Raw genomic sequence first — 22,306 nt, 5'->3', positions numbered from 1 at the left:
AGGCCCCTTGAGGCCTCTTCTACACTGTCTTTATATCCCAGGATCTGCTTTGAATTGAATTGTATGAATCTCCACTGCCATATAATCTGGGATAAGCAGATAATCCGGGATCAGATCCTGAGATATAAGGACAGTGTAGAAGGGGCACACACAGCTGTATAAAATCCACATTGAACTGGATTATATGGGAGTTTGGACTCCGATAACCCAGGCCCCTTCCACACAGCTGAATAAAATCCAACATCTGCTGCGAACTGAGATATATGGCAATGTGGACTCAAATATTCCAGTTCAAAGCAGATACTGTGGGTTGTTCTGCCTTGATATTTTGGGTTATATGGCTGTGTGGAAGGGCCCTACGGCCCTGTATCCCAGAATTTCAAGGCAGAAAATCCCACATTATCTGAGTATCGATTCAGATAACCCAGTTCAAAGGAGATATTGTGGGATTTCCTCTCATGATATTCTAGGATATAGGGCTGTGTGGAAGGGCCCCATGAAAGGGCTGGTGGCCATCACTTATGGCCTGGGGTCCTTCAACACTGCCCTATATCCCATAATATTAAGGTAGAAAATCCCACAATATCTGCTTTGTACTGGGTTATCCAAGGGCCCTTCTACACAGTCATATAATCCAGAATATCAAGGCTGAAAATCCCACAATATCTGCTTTGAATTAAGTTATCTAAATCCACACTGACATATATTCAATTTCAAAGCAGATAATGTGGGATTTTATTCAGACTCGGATGCGGGATTTTCTGCCTTGATATTCTGGGATGAAGTGTTGTGTGGAAGGGCCCCTGGACACATTGATTCCCAAACTAGTCTTCCAAGTGTTTTGGACTTCAACTCCCAGAAGCCTCAGCTGCTTTGGCTAATGACCAAAGATTCTGGGCATTGAAGTCCAAAACACCTGGAGGGCCAGAGTTTGAGATATGGCTGGAAAAAAACCCTCTGCATCACTGTTTCTCAAACTCTGTTCCTCCAGGTGTTTGAGACTTCAGCTCCAGAAATCCCAGCCAACTTACCAGCTGTTAAGAATTGTGGGAGCTGAAGTCCAAAACATCTGGAGGAGCAGAGTTTGAGAAACACTGCTCTACATACAAAAAGGCTAGGAGAGGGACATGGAGTGCCACTTCAGTTCTTGGGCCACCAGAGTCCAGGAAATACAGGATGGCCATGTAAACAGTTGTGGCCCATTCTGTATAAGAACTGTTTATACCAACCTACAGTCCAGATTTTCTCCAGAGACTCATGACTTTCTTTAACTCGGTTCAAAGCCATGTTGACCCCAAATCAGCTCCATGTGAATCAATTCCTTTGGCATTCAGTGTCCATAGATGTTCCCCCTCTTGCATAGCCTTCCTCTTTTATTTCCATTTTTACCAAACATCATCCTTTCCATTAAGTCACATTGCCACATGCATGATTATCATTTGCCCATACCTGTTGGGGCTGGCTCCATACTAGAGAATCAATGCAGTCTGACACCACTTTAACTGCCAGAGCTCAATGCTATGGAATCCTGAGGTTTGTAGATTGGTGAGGCTCTAGCACTCTTTGGGAGAGGGCTAAAGACCTGGTAAATCTACAACTCCCATTACCTTGCTGTCATCACTCCCATAGCAACGGGCCATGGCAGTTAATGTGATGTCAAACTGCATTAAATCTACAGTGCAGATTCACCCTTGTACATTATGACTTCTGCGGAGGAATTTGAGCTTGATTTGTTCTAGGATGGATTGGAATCACTAATTCCCCTTTTCCAGGCCTTCCACACAGCCAAATAACCCAGAATATCAAGGCATATATAAATATATAATAATATCAATAATCTTTATTGAGCAATTCTTAAAATCCCACCTCTGCATAAAATTAAAGATGGTTTCTCAAATCAAACATACACTCCCAACCTATGGAGGGATCACACTGGTATCTGCTCTGCCCTGCCACCTAAATCCATAGTAATGCTTTGTTTTAACACAAACCAAGCTCTTTACTCCACCCGGTGCGTTGTGTCCTCTGTTGACAGTTTAAACACGCTTTGTTTGGCTGTAAACTAAGCACGCGCGTGACGCCTGTGACGTTCTGTTTCCGTTTCGGCGCATGACGTCACATTTCGCTCCTTCGTCGTCGTCGTCCTCCCCTCCTGTGAGGAGGCGGGGCGGTTGCTATGGAAACAAAGAGACGCTGCCCGCCAAGCTTTCAGCAAAAGAGAGAGAGGAAGGGGAAGGAAGGAGACCCGCGCGCGCATGAGGGCGGCAGGCTGATTGGCGGGCGGGAAGGGAAGGTGAGAGACCACCTCAGTCGCCGCCAAATTTAAACTCCGGAAGGAAAGGGAAAGGGAAGGAGGGGAGTTGTGACATCTCTGTGGCGCATTTATGAGGGGAAACCATCCACAGCGAATGCCTGCCTTTTTTTGGCCTACCCTTTGGGTGAAGCTCGGTGTTATTTATTATTTACTACTAGTGATACACCCGGGTTTCGATTTTCTTTGTGGCTCTTCCTTTCCTTTCTCGGTTTCCGTGGTACACTTTTCCCCCTCTTCTTTCTCTCTTTGTTATTGTTGTTTATTCGTTCAGTTGGTTCCGACTCTTCGTGACCTCATGGACCAGCCCACGCCAGAGCTCCCTGTCGGCCGCCGCCACCCCCAGCTCCTTCAAGGTCAAGCCAGTCACTTCAAGGATACCGTCCATCCATCTTGCCCTTGGTTTTCTTTCCATTTGCACCAGTATCATTCTCTTCTCTACGTTTTCCTGTCTTCTCATGATGTGGCCAAAGTACGTCATCTTTGCCTCTAATATCCTTCCCTCCAGTGAGCAGTCGGGCTTTATTTTCTGCAGTATGGACTGATTGTATCTTGAGGTCCAAGGCACTCTCATAATTTTCCTCCAACACCACAGTAATGAGAAGACAGGAAAACTTAGAGAAGAGAATGATGCTGGGGAAAATGGAAGGAAAAAGGAAGAGGGGTCGACCAAGGGCAAGATGAATCGGTGGTATCCTTGAAGTGACTGGCTTGACCTTGAAGGAGCTGGGGGTGGCAACGACTGACAGGGAGCTCTGGCGTGTGCTGGTCCAAGAGGTCACGAAGAGTCGGAAGCAACTGAATGAATAAACAACAAACACCACAGTTCAAAAGTGTCTATCTTCTTTCGCTCAGCCTTCCTTATGGTCTAGCTCTTGCATCAATAGGTTACTATGGGGAATACCATTGCTTTAACTATGCGGACCTTCATTGCCAGCGTGATGTCTCTTCACTATTTTATCGAGGTTGGTTATTGCTCTCCTCCCAAGAAGTAAACGTCTTCTTTTTTCCTACTTTCCCTTCTTTCTTCCCTTACATTCTCTTTCCTCCTTTCTCTTTCTTCTCTTCCTTCTTCCCTTCATATCTTTCCTTTCTTTTCTCTTCCTTCCTTCCCTATTTTCCTTTTTTCACCTTTCCCTCTCCTCCTTTTCCCTTCCTTTCTTTTCCTTCTTTTTCCTCTCTTTCCTTCCTCTTCCCTTTGTCTTTCTTCAGTTCCTCCCTTCTTACCTTCTTTTCTCTTCCCTTCTTTCTCCCCCTTCCCCTCTTCCTTTCCCTTCCTTTCTTTTCCTTCTTTTTACCTTTCTTTCTTTCCCTTCTCTTCCTTTCTTCATCCCTTCTTTCTTCTCTTCCTTTCTCCTCTCTTCTTCCTTCCTTCCATCCTTCCCTTATACCTTTTCCTTTTTCTTCCTTCCGCTTTTTTCACCTTTCTTCTCCCTTTTTCCTCTTTCTTTCCTTCCTCTTTTCTCCCTCCCTTCTTACCTTCTTTTCTCTTCCCTTCTTTATTCTTCCCTTCCCTCCTCTCATACTTTCCCCCCTTTTCTTTCTCTTCTTTCCTTTATTTTCTTTCTCTCTCTTTCCCTCTATTATTTCCCTTTTTATTGTTGTCCTTTTTCCTTTCTTCCTCTCAAACTGTATGTTCCCCAACAGTAGCCAATCCCCTAGGAGCTGCAGTGGCACAATGGGCTAAACCCTTGTGCCGGCTGAACTGCTGACTTGAGGGTTAGCAGTTCGAATCCGCGAGATAGGGTGAGCTTCCTTCAGTCAGCCCTAGTTTCCTATGCAGGGACATGGGATCAGCCCCTTGCAGGATGGTAACACATCCCCTAGGCAACGTCTCTGTAGATGGTCGATTCTCTCACACCAGAAGCGACTTGCCTGAATTCGCTTCTGACATGATTTAAAAAAAGCCAATCCCCTTCTCTCCCTTTCTTTTCCAGCCACATGACAGTGGACCACTTTACTTAGCAACAGCCAATCCGCTTTGTTCTTTTAATTTTCCTCAGCTCTGGACCTGAAAGAGTGGGTTTTTTAAAAATTCAAATCTCTCAATTATTTTAAGTTGGATAATAAAGGGCCCCTGGTGGCACAGTGTGTTAAAGCGCTGAGCTGCTGAACTTGTGGACCAAAAGGTCCCAGGTTCAAATCCTCGGAGGGGAATGAGCTCCCGCTGTTAGTCCCAGCTCCTGCCAACCTAGCAGTTCGAAAACATGCAAATGTGAGTAGATCAATAGGTACCATTCCGGCGGGAAGGTAATGGCGCTCCATGCAGTCATGCCGGCCACATGACCTGGAGATGTCTATGGACAACGCTGGCTCTTCGGCCTAGAAATGGAGATGAGCACCAACCCCCAGAGTCGGTCACGACTGGACTTAACATCAAGGGAAACCTTTACCTTTACCTAATAAAGGGTTGGTGTGCCAAGTTTAGTCCAGATCCATCAAGCAATTTGACACCACTTAATTGTAGTTTGGTGAGGCACGAGAAGGTGAAATACTTTGTAAACTGCACTTTCCAAGATGCTGTAGCATGGAGTCATGGCAGTTAAAATGCAGCCAGATACACACAGCCGCATTGTATTTTAAAGTTGATGATCTCTCCCTCTTAATGAATTTACTGTTTAAATGATAAACTGTTAATGATAAAATGTTTGATTTCTGGGACTTGTGAAGATGGTGGATCTCAGCTCTTGCTCCTAGCAAATTAAACTTTATTTATTTATTTTGTGTCAAAAGCATTGCATAATAAATAAGTTTAAAAGTGATGAAATAAAGGAATTGCAAGTCCCTAAATAGTTTTAGACCAAAAGTGGGCAACAGCAACCATAGCTTTAAATAACTACTCCTCCGTACATGAGGCAGGACATTGTGGGCAAGCATACATATGTGGAGCTGTTTGTTCTGCTCCATAGTCACACAAGGTGGAGGATTCCTCCAGGTAGTGCCATCTTGCCCACTCCACTTCTGAGTCTGTTTAGGGACTTCCGAGTTGCCCATTCTTGGTTTGCCCCTGGAGGCAAACTAAACTCCCGTCTTAGTAATGTTTTCTCCTTTTCCGAATGTTCCCCAATCTAAAATGAGAAGTTTTGTTTAAAGTGGGCTTTTGGTATCATCTGAGATTTGGATACCAAAATCCATGGATGCTCAAGGCTCATTATATGCAGTGTTGTAGTAAAAGGATGTCCCTTATAAAAATGGCATAATCAAGGTTTGCTTTTTTGACTATTTTAAACTGAGGATAATTGAATTTGAGGATGTAGAATCTGGACCAATTAGCTCATTCCCCTATAACTACACTGTAAATTAGACTATGGAAGAATCTCCTCACACGCACACCCCGGCCAGTATTCCCCAAAAAGAATATGCTATACCACATTGGTAGATACCCAAAATGTTTTCTGTTTATCTGTGTTTCTGCCTTCAAGTCACATGTTAACTTACATATAGAGTTTATTTTAAGCAAAAGAATACTCGGATGCTTTTGCCTAATCCTTCCTCTAAAATATACCTTGCAGCACTTACAATGTGTTGGTGATCCCCATCCAAGTGTCAACCAGAGCTGGTTCTGTTCAGCTTCCAAGATCAGATGGGATCTGTTATCTTTAGGGTATTTAGGCTAGAAGGAAATGCTGCCTACCACCATAATTTTAAAGGGTAGGAACTGCAACCCAACAATTTCAATATTACACTGAAGACATTTTAAACACATATAGCATTAATTTAAGTATGCTATACTGGGAAAAATGAAATTTGCTCTTATTTCATTTTGTTGATTTATTTCTAAATGCCTAACTGTCAAGGACAGAACGCCACAAAGTTCAAGATAACAGAGTTTATTTAATTACAGAACTCAAAAATGCCCGTAAAACACAAGGGCCAGGCAATTTTAGCCTTTAGGAGCAAAAAAGGGACAAGGAAAAAACGTACAAAAGATAAACCGGATTAAACCGAAGTTTAATCCGGGTAAAAACAAACTGCTTGCTTCAGCCTGAGGGTAAACAAAACAAAAGCCGAGGAACAAAAGATACAAAAGAATGCAACTAATTGGCAGCAGATTCCTCTCTGCTGCCAACACTGTGCTTAGAGGAACTTGCGTCGCTCCCACACACACAGCAGACAGGATTTCCAACACGAACAGATCAGCCAAGGATTGTAGCAGAAGAGTAGACCCAGTTCCTTTCCGTGGTTCAAAGCCAGAAGTAGACGTTTGTAGTTTCCAAGTCCAGAAGGGGGAAGGCAAGCCGTGGTCAGTTCAATCCGAGTTTTCAAAGCAGGAGATGGCGTCCGTCAAGAAGACGACGGAAGGTCAAGCTAATAAGAGTAAGCACAGGTTTGCACAAACAAATGCCCACACAATTCCTCCCGCCGTCTGACCCTGAATTCCAAAAACAACTTACGTCTCAGCACAGGAAAACACACCAGTCTTCAGGAAAGCGTCCCACACAGATCCCAAGCGTTTGTCCAGATTACCTTGCCCAACGCAATTTGCAATTGCTCCCAAGCCCCATTTTATGCCAGTTACAAATCCTCATCACTGTCAGCTGTCCTCCTTAACCCGGGCGTTTCCTCATCACTTTCCTCATCAGAGCTGGAACACCTCTGACTACGCCCCACAGCATCTCCAGCTGTGGATCCCGTCCCATCCCTCCAGCTAAGCCATGGGTCTAATCCTGAAAGTCCCCATTCATCTTCTATCCCATCATGACCAGTGGCACCCAATTCCTCCCTTACCCGAGTCCAATCCATCTCATCCTCCTCCGAGCTAACCAGCCCCTCCTCCATTCTCTCCGTAAACCCCTCAAAAGACTCTTCGTCAGACGGTGCTGCAAAAATGTCTCGCAGTCTTTTTCTTTCTCGCTCCTCGAGAGTATCTGACTCTCGAGGAGTCTTACGCCCACGTCTGTCAGTAACAGAGCCATGAGGCTCAATCATAACACTAACTCTCATCATATTAGATGAGATATTGTAGTCTTCCCAAGTCACATTCTGCTGTGGTGGGTCTACACTTCCATGAAATGTGGCTCCAACTGGTATGGAAAATACCAGTTTAGAGCTGCGTTATGGCTACATGGGAGTTGCTGTCAACTGTCCTGGAGGTGGGACAGATGCTACACACACCAGCAGTGCTGAAACCAGTTACAGCACAGCTGGGAATGGGACAGGATTCTAATCCCCCAGCATACCACCCGAAACCAGAAAATCGCACTTACCTTGATCTGCCCACTTCCTAGTTTCCCCCATGTGATTGGGTAATGCAGCTTCGGAGGAGTGAGCCTCTTCCTTTCCTCTCAAACTGCAGGGCTAATTTATATGGGGCAAATCAGGAAAAAGAGAGCAGGCAGATTAAAGGAGGTGCTGGTTTTCCTGAGAGGGGGATTGGGCTGCTGGGGCAAGAGGGACAACCGCCATGCCTCCCCATGCTGCCTGGGCCGAAGGAGCATGTCATGATTGTGGTGATACAATCCTCAATCTTGCGTACAGATCCAGGAGCAGTGTCTCCATTGCCCAACAGAGGGGAACGTTCAAATTCTGGAGCATGATCCAGACTTTCCCTGTGTTTTTTAAACCCAGTGTGAAGCCACATTTAACAGCTTACCCTGGGTTAACTCTCAGTAAGCTGCGAGCATTATGTGAATGCACACAGGATAACACGGCTCTATACTGCATTATTTGACAGTGTAGAATCACATACAGAAAGCTAGACCTGCAATGTAAACTTTTTTGCTATTTCCACCTGAGGAGTTGCAGAGTGTCCCCAACTACCAGAAAAATGCAGAGATTGTGCGTTTCCCATATGTTTTGGATAGCAATTACCATCCTTCTCCACTGGTAGGGATTGTAGTTAAACTGTACCCAGAGGGCTACACATTCTTCATCTAGCATTTTTGTGTACTGCAATATGTATTCAACTACAAACATCCAGATTTATTTCCTGCTCAGTTTAATATGCTTGGAAATCCATATCTATTTGTGGAAGTGTTCTCACCTGTGACATATCACAGTTCTCAGAGTATTATTAAGTCACTGAAAATGTCAAGGGAAACGGAATGTTTAGATTTCAGAGAATCACTGTGCCTGATTGACCTTGACTTCCTTTCTATCTTCTCTCCAATATAATCTTCCATTTTTCCCATGTCCTTCCCTCCCCTATTTTCCTTTCCTTCTTTTCCCTCCCTTTCCTTTTTCTGTACATAGTCTGGCAAGCCTGCCTCCAAAGGATCAATTCTGCACAGTAGAGCACCGCAATGAGAGGTCAACAGCAGCTACAGTGATCTTGAATGTGAGTGTGTTTAAGGTTAAGGCTGCACTAGACCCAGAAAAGTAAATGGGACCAATCAGTGTTTCAGATATCCTTTCTCTCACCCTCCCTCTAATGTAGGTTAATTGTAGAGTTGCCAGCATCAACATGGGCTAATTATCCAGTAGTATGGAATTGAAATAAAGTATAGAAAAATGGCTCCTGCTGGTGGGAGGAAGTAAACAAGTTTGATTTAGAAACACTTGTGCTCCACAAAAGGCTCTGTAATTCAGTGTATTATCTGCATACAAAAGGTTGCTACTTCAATCACTTTAGCTAGGGTTAGGAAAAATTCTGCTTGGAACCTAAAAAACCTCTGCCAGTCATTATAATGGGCTCTAAGGATCAATAGTCTTATAAGACAGATTGCTGTGTTCCAGACAATGGTATTAGCAAAAGATTTCCACCTACACTAGAGTGCTACTGATAACATTGCTAATAGTGCAATGCTATACATGTCTAATTAAATGTACGTGTCTTAAGTAAGATAAACTGATACAGGATTAGTCTAATTGTGGATAAACTCTTATAGGCAATCCTGTCATGTACTCTACTGGTATTGAATGTTTGCTGCTGTTTGTTGTAAACCGCCCTGTGTACTCATGGGGAGATATAGGGCAGGATAGAAATAAAGCTTTATTTTTATTATTATTACTGGTGAACCATGCAATAAAGCCTATTAGGATGCTGGATACATCTTTCCCAACCAATTTTTTGGTTCCTGGTTCGGTTTGTAGTCCTAAAACTCAATATGCGTATGTATCACTGCAAATACAGAATAGTCTATTTTCAGGCTTTTCTAATCTAATACCTTTCAGAGGTGACACATTATATGCATACTAATCTTGCCACCCAATGGCCTGCTCTTGTGGTAGATAGAACCTGTGGTCCATCACAAGAAAGGGTCTTTTGATGTACATGTAAGTTGGTTGTATTTGGAAAAAAATCTAACAGAACACACTGAACATTGGATCAAGAACAGGAAAATATTTATGCTGCAAATCTTTCAAATACCATGCTATAAAGTTATGTATCCTCCTCAGACAACTCTTCATTGGTGGAACCAAGAACATTTGTGAGGTTTGGGAATGTCTCATCGTTTCGGTTTGATAGGCAATAATGCTATAATCCCATTTTTTTCATCACTGCTTCAATCTTGTTCTCAACTTGAACAATTGTCAATTTATCACCTGGAAAATTTTAGTTGGGCACATTTTAATGGGTAAAGATATCTGACAGATATGCTAATTTTAGTAATGAGGAAAAATCTGTCAAATGATCACTGAGGTAAAATTGCTACTCCATAAAGAATAATCTTGTCTCTTGATTGTCAAAAATCAGACAAAGTTTTACTTTGTGATACATTTCAGAGATCTGCAAATGTTGATGGTATTTACTATCCACATCTTTGTAAAACTGCTCAAAAAGCTTTGAATTTGGTTATTTGCTTTTTATGAAATTGACTATTTTGACTGATTTAGTAAAGATCTGTTTTTGTTTTCTGGTAGCAACTAGAGGTTATCTATGTGTACAACAATGGTAGAGGTCACCAACAGTGTGATTTTCTTAATCCATGGTAGAAGTTTAATAAGGTTTCCAGACATTGTTTATGGCTGTGCGGATTCCAATGCATTTCAACCAGTCCATGTCATGAGATATTACAAACATTTCTCATGTTTGTTAAATGTTAAATACTTCTTCATCTGTAGTGTGGACCAATGAAACAAACAGTAAGTCTTCAAAAATTATTATCTTGTAGTCATATCTAATGTAGCACAATAAAGTTGCTTTTTGTTGTGTTTGCTTTCGTCTAGTTGCAGAGCAAAAATAGAGGGACATGTGAATTATTTCTTATAATTATTCCTTGATATTGTCTGACAAACTGTTGATTCACTTCTTTACTGTGCAATGTGAGAGATTTTAAGGAAAAGTCCTTGGCAGTTTTCTTATTGATCAACACAGAAAGCATTTTTTTGCAGTCGGTAGTATGTTCTTCAGCTATTGTGTGCATTTTCTCATTTTTATTTGTAGTTGAGAAACTTCAAATGAGTCCCTCACTGTTTTATTATTACAGCCACTTGCACTTTTAAAAAAACATATTTTGCTTTTCAAAAGCTCCTGTTTCTTATTTTTGCTTTTTGTGGCCAGTACTTTATGTTTACTTTATACCAAGATGTCTACACAATGTTGATGATTTCATGGCTTTGTTGAACTGTACATCATAAAATAACACAGACTATAGTAGCTGCTTGTCTTCTGGGCCTGTGGATGTGAAGTAAATCAGCAGATATTTGTTGCTATAGCTGCAGCACTTTTTGAGATGACTGCAAGGAGTTTCATTTTGCTTTGAAGATGATCCACCTTATCAACATCATCACAACTTCAACATTTCAAATTCACAGGCAAAGGAAGGGAGTCTCCTTCTGCTTATTCATTGTCATATTTTATTGTATAAAAAGCCTTAATAATTATTCTAATCTGTAAAAATCTCTTTACCCAACAATAAACAAACCTTTTTATTAGCAGAAAGTAAAGGAGAAACATGATTATTTTCAATAATCCACAATTACCATTTTGCCTGAACATTTACTTGCATTGACTAACTGCAACCTTCTCTTTCCACAAATATTATATTCTCTTTATACACAAATTTCTTCAAGAACATTCTTGACACAGCTCTGCAATTCTGGGAAACAATATTGGTTCCAAGAATGTGGTGGCACAACGCAAACAGCACTACGAAGGTGACTTCTGGCTGTATGTGCAGCAGCAAAAAATATCACATGCATTTTCTCAGCCACTCTGTCATTCACTTGTATGTTTCTAAAATAGAGTAGCAAGTGTTGAGTACATTTTTACTATCAAACAGTTTTTAATAACTTTTGAATGGCTTGAGATATTGTAATGAACCTTTGTACAAATTATGTCTATCACCAACAGAAGACTCCTGATCAATGTGTGGCCATCTGACTGCCCACCTTCTTTCCTTCCCTTTTAACTGTAAATGTCATACCAAGCCTTCACAGAGCCCTTCATGGACATTAAATGTTTTTGTGACTTTGTAGCATTTTGACTAAATGTAGCAAAAGTTTATCTATTTTAAGGGAGAGGTATACATTTGCAACTACCCAGCATTTCAGCTTATCAACAGATGCCTGGGAAATCTAACCAGGGGCAGCGTCACCAGCTGCATAGCTTACTGACTTACATGAGCATACAATCCCAATACTATGGAAAGTTTAAGAGTTGATACATGGTATGGATTTTCTTGCTCTTTAGGGTGCAATTCTGTAACCTTAACATGAACCTTAAATTGAGGTTTATATATATTTTGAAGTGGGTTGTACAGTCCTTCAGCTGCTGCTGTTCTGCAGCTCCCAGTGTTCCTTACTTTTGGCAATATTTGTTTAGGGCTTACAATTCAAAACATCTTAAGTCCTGTGCTTTAGAAAATCAAAGATAGAAGCTTACTTTTTGTTTTTACACGGGCGGGAAGTCAAGGTACAAGAAGAACTGTCAGGCCCCGTCCACACAGCTGAATAAAATCCCACATTATCTGCTTTGAACTGGAATATATGACAGTGTGGATTCGGATAACCCAGTTCAAAGCAGATATTGTGGTGTTTTCTGCCTTGATATTCTGGGATATAGAGCTGTGTAGAAGGGCCCTCAGTTTGCTCATGTTGTGTTTAGTCCCTATGAAGGCAGTTAAGATACAATCCAAATGTCTTTGCTTTGGGGGATATATTTCCGTAATGTTTTGCTTTTAACCAAAAGAGGTTTCCATATGAAGAATGCTGTTCACTTTTTTTTAAAAGGAAGACATAAAAGAAAATGAATTGTGGGCAGAGCCATAGTAAGAAACAATGAAGCAGTTAAGAGAAACACAACCACTTAGACTTCTTGTACAAAATAGACCAACTTATCCCAGTCAGATTTACCTGAAGCTCTAAGGGCCCTTCCACACAGCCATATAACCCAGAATATAGAAACAGAAAATCCCACAATATCTGCTTTGAAATGGGTTATCTGAGTCCACACTGCCATATATTCCAGTTCAAAGCAAATAATGTAGGATTTTATTCAGCTGTGTGGAAGGGTCCTAAGAAATTATAGTCAGTAAAACAGTAGTTACTATTACCATTTAAGACTGTTTCTTAAACACATTGGCATTATAAATATGCTAGTCATAAACTGGTTTATAACTGGAATCTGGCAGCAGAATTTGAAATCCATCAAAAGTTCAAAAATGTTTAAGGAAATCTAGATCAAATCATCTTACTAGTTTTGAAGTTGTTTTTGTAGCCCATTAGATTCGAATGTTGAATTTAAAATTGGATTGAATTGGTGGATCTCAAAGAAAGAGAGCTCTCCAAGATTATCATCCATTGTGTGATTATTTGTTATATATGTTTTCTTAAAGTGTTACTATGTATGAAGCGAAAGAAAGACAGAAGTTTATCAGTGATGCCCAGTACTTAAAAGAGATGCAGCACAAGATGGATTCAGAGTATCAGGTATGAAAGTTCTTTTAATGTTGACTTCTGCACACAACATTAATCAGTTGATATGTTGCAGGGCAAGGTCAGTTTTATTAGGGACATATTTACTTGAAGCCAGGCTCCATATAATACCTCATTTTAAACAAATGTGTTTTTATAAGGCTTGCCTGAGAAAACAAGAGCTGACTAAAGAGCAGTCTGAGAAGAAGCGAGACCAACACCCCAGACAAGAACTGAGGCAGACAACAATTTCTTCCATCTCTACTGTTCGTAGTTATGAAAGGCCCTGGATTTCAAGACTTCCCTTTAATAGACAGGTAACCATTGGTAACATTTAGGGATAAAAGTCAAATAGAAGAGTATACTAATAATAGTCCCTGGCTGTCATTGTGTGCCTTCAAGTCATTTATAACTTTTGGTGACTCTAAGGTGAATGACATATTTCACTATGCCATGTATGATTTTCATAGTTTTGTCATGGCTCAAACCGAATGCCTTCTCTTCTTATGTATGCTGAAATTAGACTGTCAGAGTTTGCCTACTGTGCAGTCACTTTAGAAGTAGTCACATTCTCCAAACATTTTGTTAAATTGTGGTTATGCTTGATAGAAGAAGACGACTATGGCACATGAACAACATGAGTAATAATCCAGGGACAGTGCTACCTAGATAATTACTGAACGTCTAAAAACAGAGATAATTCTTGTACAAACACATATGTGGGAGAAAACCCTGCTTTTGTGGAGAATATTTCTTCAGATTTCCCTGGATTTCTGTCAGAAGGAAGGAGACTGTTTAACTCAATATGAAATAATAGGCCCCAGAAATGGAATTTTCTTTAGGATTGCATCATGTGAAGAATGATGGTTTGCCTATCCCTGCTAGCTGTACACCTGAGGAAAAAAAAAAACTCTATTCCAGGAATGTTGTTAGCTTTACAAGAAAAAACTGTGTCAGTGGTAGCTTTTTTCTAATGCTAACTAATGTGCAGGAGGAATTTTAGTTGAGTCTGTGTCCAGGGCGGGAAATATTAAACCTGCCATTCTGGCACACTATAGTACCAACAAAATCAAATAAATAACACAATATGCCAAATCCACAAAAGAGTGAAACTTTTATTGGCCAATCAAAATGAGCAAAACACCTCATGCGAGCTTTCAAAGTTCCATTTTTTTCATCAGGCAAAAATGTTAAAAATCAGGCAAAGAAGAAAAGAAACGTGATCATGTTTGAGTCATACGCCTACATTTTACTGTCTTTCTCAGCCTCCACATGGTCAAGAGAGAAGTGGCTTCAGCTTGAATTGAGACAAACAATATCTGATGCAAAATGTAGTCTTGTGATGCCAACATCATTCTTTTTCTGCCCTTATAAATGTTATCATGAATGTTTGAACATCAGCGCTTGCCAGAGAGTTTAAACTTACAGAATTACAGAAGATCTTATGTTCAGTAACTGGAATCTTCACATTTGAACATTCACTTCTCCTTTTAAGTGATAAAAATGAGTAGGTCTTATTAGTAGATGGAACACACAAAAAGCAAACACAGGATTGCCATCCCCCTGGGCATAATCTAAGGAAGGTTGATAACTAACGGCAAGGTTTTCATGTTAATGTAATTTGAAAGAATCTTAAAGAGAGAGTGCTTTTTGCACACGTTCACAATTACTCTGTTTCTGATCTACACCACTTTTGTACATGCTTATCCATAAATCTCTTCCTTCTTACTCTGCCTTATTTCCATTTGAAAAGAATTTACATGAAAATTTGAATTTAAATACATATTTTTAGAAAACTTCTCTTAAAATACATTTTTGAGCTGATAACTGTCAAAACATTCAGGCAGTGTAAAAAAGATGGGCAATGAAATTTAGATCCAAAAGTTTAGTGTTTCAGGCATCATTAATGCAGAAGACTTTTCCTTTACTAGAGAGTACAGGAAAACAGCCAGTAATCTAGGTCTAAATAGAAGCATTTCCTTGCCAAGATTACATTTTTATGTTGGTACTTTACCAGATCTCTTCTGACGAAGCTTCTGGATGTGAGCCAAAATCCTCTATGAAGTCTTTTGGGAACAAATCTGAAGCTAAATTTCCTGCCATTGAAAAAACATCAGTCAAGCAGAAGCAAAAAGCAAGCACATCTTCCAGAAAACTAGAAAAAAATGGATCTTGCCCCAAAAAGGATACTCTAGGTAAGTGCAGAGAGTTTTAAGCTATTCTGTGGGGAAAAACATGGTTCACAGATTGAAATTGGTAATCTTTGGAAGTTTAGGGGCCATAGGTGGATTACGGATATTTTCAGGGAAAAGTTCCTTAAGTATAAATGTGGAACTAGAGTTCAGGAAGCAAAATGCAGTCAATTCACCAGGGGCATGGAGGTGGAACTCATTCTCTTATTCCAGTAATAGGTTGGAGTAGAAAACAAAAAGTGTAGAGAAAAAGGCTTGGCTGTAAAATGTTGTTTCTATGTCGTGTACAGTGAGCTCTGAAAGCTCTGTACACTCCATAACAAACAACGGTTTCCAGTGAAATGTTGTTTGCTATGCAGTGTACAGTGTTGTGCTAACAGAACCTGCAGTTAGGATATAGTTTCTGGAACTGCACCAGATACTATCGAGGAGACAGTAATTAAGATAGTATTTTTCTTGAATACTGGCTGTTTGGAATTTACCCTGTTCTAATTGTCTTAGAGCAGTGGTTCTCAATCTGTGGGACCCCAGGTGTTTTGACCTACAACTCTCAGAAATCCCAGCCAGTTTAACAGCTGTTAGGATTTCTGGGAGTTAAAGGCCAAAACATCTGGGGACCCACAGATTGAGAACCACTGATTGAGAACCACTGTCTTAGAGAATACCATTTGATAAAGTGCCTCAGCAGGTTCTTGCTAACCAACCCCAGGATGAGTATTTTAATGCAGTTTTATGTCAGGATTGGAGCCCCCAGTGGCGCAATGGGTTATATCCTTATCGGTCAGCAGTTTAAATCCGGGGAGAGGGGTAAGCACCCTCTGTCAGCTCCAGCTCCCCATGCGGGGACATGAGAGAAGACTCCCACAAGGATGGTAAAACATCAAAGCAGGGCATCCCCTGGGCAACGTCCTTGCAGATGGCCAATTCTCTCACACCAGAAGCGACTTGCAGTTTCTCAAGTCGCTCCTGACATGGAAAAAAATGTCAGGATTTAGTAAGGATACAACTTTGTCTGTACTGAGGATACAACTTTGTACTTTGTCTCCCGGGCCAGGAGAAAGATGCAGGGTGGGATGTGTTTTCTGACCACATTAATTTACTTGGATCATTCATTTGATAACATCTACCATTGTATCCTTATAGCTTAGAACACTATAATTCAGTTTTTTTCGTAAGGATCTGGATGGCTACTTTCAGAAGATGATATTACTTGAATTCTCTCTTTGTCCCAAAGCAGTTATGCTATGGTGTTGAAAAGTCTCCCTTTCATCACTCCTATAGTTTGACACATACACGAAATTGCTAAGTTGTTTAGGGATTTGAAGTAATGTATCATGAGTCAGCAGATGAGCCCCAGCTCATAAAATGCAGATGAAACTAGAGGTTTTGAATTTCTGTTTTTGTAATAGACTGGAAGAAAGCCAGGAAACTGAAACTCAGTTCTAATAGAGATGCTTAAGGTTGTTGCTTTGTCTGGCTCTAGGAAGTGATGGCCAGCCTGTTGTAGGCAGAATTGTCTCATTCTGAAGTATTGGTTGCTCTCTGAAGTTTCTGTTAGAATGAAGCAAATGGAGCAGTTCAAACCCCTCCTCGATAATGATTGAGCACTTTTCCATTCCTCAGCAGTATCTTGCTTGAGTATTACACTTACAGCTCCTTAGAAAATCAATCAGAGATTACATCTGATTTAAAATACTGAAGTATGGTTGCTAGGTGAACCATAAACGGAGAAAACACCCATGCACAAGCTCACAGTCTATTTTCAACAACAAAACAAATGCTCATTGCTGACCTTTATGTATTTACTTAAAATTAAATATTTCTTAGCTGCTTCCTATTTAGACTTCTAAATCTGAAGGAAGACCCCCATCTAGTTTTCAAAAGAAGTAGTTTTGGTAGCAATTGTCCCACTTTGGGGAGAGAATTCTAGAGTTGAGACACAGCACCTGCAGGCTATAGTTTAATTATGATACCAGTTAGGATTCTGTGGCACTTGCCCCACACTAACTGCTTTCTCCCCAAAAAAATGTTTTTGTGTCAGGAGCGACTTGAGAAACTGCAAGTCACTTATGGTGTAAGAGAATTGTCCATCTGCAAGCACGTTGCCCAGGGGATACCCGGATATTGGGATGATGTTCCCTCTTTATGAATGGGTAATGAGAAAACTTGGCCAAGCACCTTCAGAACAAGAGATTAATTCAGGGATGGGAAATTTATAGTCAAGTGAGTTGCACTGTTGTGTCTCCCAATCCTCTGCATCCCTCCCCTCAACACAAAACATTCAAGTGAATAGTATTTTCAAAAAGGCACAACTGAATCATGTATTATATTGAAAATTAGCACCTAATCCCAAAATGGCTGGGTATGCTTCCAAAAAGCCAAAATTCACCATCAGAAGTTACCAAAAGATCTATTTGTAATTTCTGATTGGTTTTCTATTTTAAAAAATAGCTACTGGAGCTGATTGGCTCCCATCCCAAATACTTGCATAGTTATGTGCTTTTTGCTTGCAAATAATAGAATGGGGAGCTGAGATAGGAGTATGTTTTCTAAACGCCCACAAAGGTTGAGGAGTTTTATTTTGCATCACAGTGTTGGATAGAATTTTTATTTTAAAAAAAAAGATTTTACAGAAACAAATGTAACCAACAAACACTACATCTTGGATCCAGCATAGTGAAGTATATTGAGTTTTTATCTCCTGACTATCCAACTGAGACAATAGCAACAATTATAAGAGTATATTTCCAAAATTAAACATGTGAGGAAGGGGGAAAGAGAAGATTCGCATTATCATTTACATAACTAATGTAAATTCTCATTAAATTTAGAGTGGTGTTGGTTACCTCTAGTAGCCTGTATATTTTCAGTTAAATTTATCTATTAGAATTACGCTCCAGACTATATTTAACCACCAAGAAAGTGAGAATACATTTAAGCCTTTTAATTATATGTAATATCTAAATGTGGTGCTACCTGATCTTTCTAAGAAAGAAACTCACAAAGCATTTAGAGAGGTAGTAGTCTCAACTCTGGTGAACGAGAAATTGTTTGTTATGTGATTTCTTCAAATACCACATTTTGAATAAACATTATTAATTTTTTATGTAAAGTGTTTGTGATTCTTGTCAGTGAAAAATTGGGGGCAATAAGTACACTATCGTTCTTTCAGTTTTTCTTTAAATGAAGAGTTTGGCTGTTTGGTTGTGCATTTAAGTAAATCAGATCTAATTTGCCAAATAGTCGCTGTTAAATGTTTTTAGGTTGAATGTTTTTATGTTGAATGTTTTTATGTTGAATGTTTTTATATTGTGGAATGATATTTTAAATTGTAAGTCGCTCGGAGCACTCTGGTGGAGAGCGGCTAATTAAGAAATAAAGTGAAATGAAGTGAAGTGAAGAAGAGTTTGTAAAGGTTTCTTTGAACCTTTCAACTAGATACGTTTCAGGTAGAAATGGCGAACAAATAAGAGCTTCTACTTTAGTCCTGGAGGACATAGGATTAAGTTTCCTGCTAAAAAAGGGTTAAGTAGAAATCAGCAAAACTTATTTGCCTGTTCCAAACCAGGATCCTTCAAACTATCGTAATTTTCCACCATCTGCATGTTGCTTCTCTACCCAATCCTTAAAAATAAACTTGGCCCTTCTTTCCTTAACTTTTACTCTTTAGCACCATTATTGATTATTGATCCACCCAGCCTAGATTTTTAGCCTAGTGGCGCACAACTAAATCATCTGCCCAATATTACATAGCTCATATTCTCTTAAAGTGAGTTGTGCGCCCTGCCGGAATGATTGCCAAGATGCATCATATCAAGTATATACATAGACAATGTGTTCTGCACCTAAGCCATCCTGTTAGGAATTAGGACATTTATTTTTATTTTATTGGATTTCAGTATCTCCTTCAAATTGCTGGGCGTAGGGAAAGTGTTATATACCCATCCCCAATTTTTGTCTGATGTATCGGGTATTAAGCTAGAAGCCTCTAAATTTTGACTGATAAAAGTAAATACAGAGAAAGGCAGATAGAGAAAATAATTCAGTTAAAATACAGACTGTATTCCTCAGTGAGTTTTTCTAAGCTGTGCCCAAGAAAGCATAATGCCAAATGTGATTTCTCTTGTTTAAAATGGCTTTGATGTTATAAATATTTAATTTATTTAAATATTTATATCATTTCTTTCCATTTAAGAATGCTCAGGGAAGCTTATAACTAAGTCAAACAGTAAGAACATTTCAAAAACAATGAAAATTTTAAAAGCAAGAGTGTAGCCCATAAGAATAAGGCAATTCATTCTCCAGACAATAACAACAATAGCTTTATTCTCAGTGGGACAAAAACCTGCTAGGAAAAAAAATCTTTCCAAGCTGAAGAAGACCACCAGGGACGGGAAAGCAAAACCTGCTGAGTTCCATAGCTCTGCAACAAAGAAGGCTGTCCCTCTGGGGTAATTGTATCTCAGCCACTAGTAAGATACTGGAATTGTTAATGAGCGTGTGGGTTTCTGCAGGTCATGGGTGGGATTTAGGCAGTCTTTCAGATGTTGTTGAACTGTAATATCAATTAATCCTTACCATTGGTTGTACTAACTAGAACTCCTGAGAGTTACCGTTCAACAACATCTGGAGGGCTACAAGTTTCTCATTCCTGTTGTGGGAGGAAACATTCCTTTAAGTCCCAAGGCTATTTTAGGGATTTAAGGGTGATTTAAAAAACCACTTTGAACTGAGCATTAAAAACCCAGACGCTGGTGCAGCTGTTGTAATAATGAAACTGCATACTGCCAAGAACACATTTGGGTCAGAATATCAGGATCTAATTCTTGATCAGCTGAAGTTCTTGAACATTCTTCAAAGCCAACTCCACAACACTTGTTGTTATTGTTAAATGTCCTCAAGTTGACTTCAAGTTGTGGTGATCCTATGAATGAGAGATTTCCAATCACACTCCCTTTGATTGTGGTTATACTGATTGACTTTCCCTGACTTTGCACTGATATGATTTGGTCAGACTTTGCATTATATATCCTTTGACTGCTTTTACACCTCTCTCATCAGTTATATACTACCTCCTTTTTTCTTAGATTTTCATTTCCTGAGTTAAATTCTATGTAATTATTTGACTCATTCCTGGCCACTTTAGCTCACTTACCCCAACTATTGCAATGTTTATATGTTCCATTTCTTGTTTTACTATGGCGAACTCCCCCAGATGCATGCTTCTTACATACCATGTTCTTGTAATATATGTTGTGCAGCTTTGAAATTGGCTTTCATCTCTGAAAAGCATCAGTAAGCTAAATGTCTTTTTGGCTTGAGTCCAGTTTTATCATTAGCTACAGCACTACTCATAGTTGTCCTCTATCTTACTCCAGCAGCTCACTGAGTGCCATTTGACCTGGGAGTGTTTTCTTCTGGCACTATATTGTTTCATTTCATCTAATGATGGTTTTTTTGTGGGAAAATATATTTAGAAGGAGGTTTAGCATACCTTTTTCTTTGAGAGTTGCTCTGCCACTGTCTCTCTGACACACATTCACTCATCACTATTGCTGGCCAGTAGCTGTTTCGCACAGTTTGGCTCCTCAGCCAAAACCTTCCTGACATGGGAGACCCTACTAGTCAAACCTCACATCTTGCAGGAGCATGCAGTTGTATCACTGCAGGAAGTGCCATTAGGAGTCATAAGAATACCATGCAATAATCGTATTCAAGTCATATTTGATCATGGTGGCAACACAGGAGAAGGTCTTTTTAGTGTCTATTCCCAGACTCCAGTCCAATAGAGGATAAGCTGGCTTCTTCCATGGTGATCTTCCAGCAGCAGTTGAAGAATTTTGTATTGCAAGAAGGCTTTGGGGAAAGGGCTTTTAATAATGTGCTATATTGTCCATGTTTGTTGTTCCTAATAGACATATTTTAAACTGTTTTTCATTCTACTTATAGTTTTTTAGATTTTACTTTATTTTTTATTAATATAAGCTTTCATTTGTACCTGTTTAAATGTTAAATCCCAGGGCTGGCAAACACACACACAAACAAATTAATTAGTTGATTGATGTTTAACAGCTTTTCAGAAGCCAATTTTATCAAGAAGACGAATGAACCAGAGGAGTTTATTGGAAAACCCAGACTCTGAAAATATGAGAAAAGTGGAAGTAAGGGAGAGGAAAACACCAGTACTTCAGGCGATAACAAAACTTGCCCGAGGGTCTGGTAAGAAACTCTTTTCCACATTATAATTCTTTTTAGGCTCCACTTACAAATGCAATTTTTATCTAGATTATTATCTGCACTCTATTTCATATCCGGTATCACAGTTCAAACACATCTATATACACACACTTTTCTCATTGCATTTTCTGTTAATCTCACCAGAGAGAGAGAGAAAGAATATACACACAATTGTCATCCCAGCAGACATTGAAGAGGGAGCCCTAATTGAGGATACAGTAATTCAGGATGAAACCAGACAAAATGATCAATTCCACATTTTGCAATAGTGCTTCCTGAAATGACAAAGAGAGCCTAATTGTCCTAATGTGAGCTTTTGTCACTTCTACATTTTGTAAATTAGTTTGCTTTATTTGATCCATCAGTAAGTCAAAGGAGAAGCTTAGTTCCAGCTTTAATTGTTCAGGTATGAAACAATGAAGGGATGCCCTTGCTGGAGGAAAAATGTATACAGTAGTCATCTTATAATTATAAGCTCAATATTTTACATAATTTGACCCACAGTTGAAGTCAAAGTAATATTGAAGTACCCATCACTATTTCTATATTTGAATTTCTAATCTATTTCTAGTATATACAGGGGAACATGGAAGTCCTTCCATACAATGAGGTCTGGTGTGTAATCTCCAACTTGACCACCACAATAATAAGCATAATAGAAATTTAACTCTGAAAAATCCTAACATGTTAATCATTTTGTTTCAATTGTTATTAAGTGCTTTTAAAACTAAAAATATGCAAAGATTTTAATTTTTTGTTATTGAGCACA

At 39.6% G+C, this 22,306-nt stretch overlaps 1 protein-coding gene across 4 annotated transcripts in view; it reads left to right on the top strand.

Annotated features, from left to right (window-relative positions):
* Positions 1-2,140: 2,140 nt before the first annotated feature.
* Positions 2,141-22,306, top strand: part of marchf10 (membrane associated ring-CH-type finger 10) — a 39,788-nt gene continuing 19,622 nt past the window's right edge. For 2 of the 4 annotated variants that reach the window (XM_062958216.1, XM_016994504.2), the window contains exons 1-6: positions 2,141-2,293; positions 8,504-8,588; positions 13,030-13,123; positions 13,270-13,425; positions 15,126-15,303; positions 21,373-21,519. In XM_062958216.1, the coding sequence (XP_062814286.1) occupies positions 13,037-13,123; positions 13,270-13,425; positions 15,126-15,303; positions 21,373-21,519 (568 nt within the window). In that variant the 5' untranslated portion in view covers positions 2,141-2,293; positions 8,504-8,588; positions 13,030-13,036. Of the gene's footprint in view, positions 2,294-8,351; positions 8,589-13,029; positions 13,124-13,269; positions 13,426-15,125; positions 15,304-21,372; positions 21,520-22,306 lie in introns of those variants that run through there. The other 2 variants (XM_062958215.1, XM_062958214.1) reach the window with 2 other exon arrangements.

This window comes from Anolis carolinensis, chromosome 6 (assembly GCF_035594765.1).
Source record: "Anolis carolinensis isolate JA03-04 chromosome 6, rAnoCar3.1.pri, whole genome shotgun sequence".
Classification (NCBI taxonomy): Eukaryota; Metazoa; Chordata; class Lepidosauria; order Squamata; family Dactyloidae; genus Anolis; species Anolis carolinensis.
Note: the sequence above shows the minus strand (reverse complement) of the source record. Positions and strands in the feature narration are given on the sequence as shown.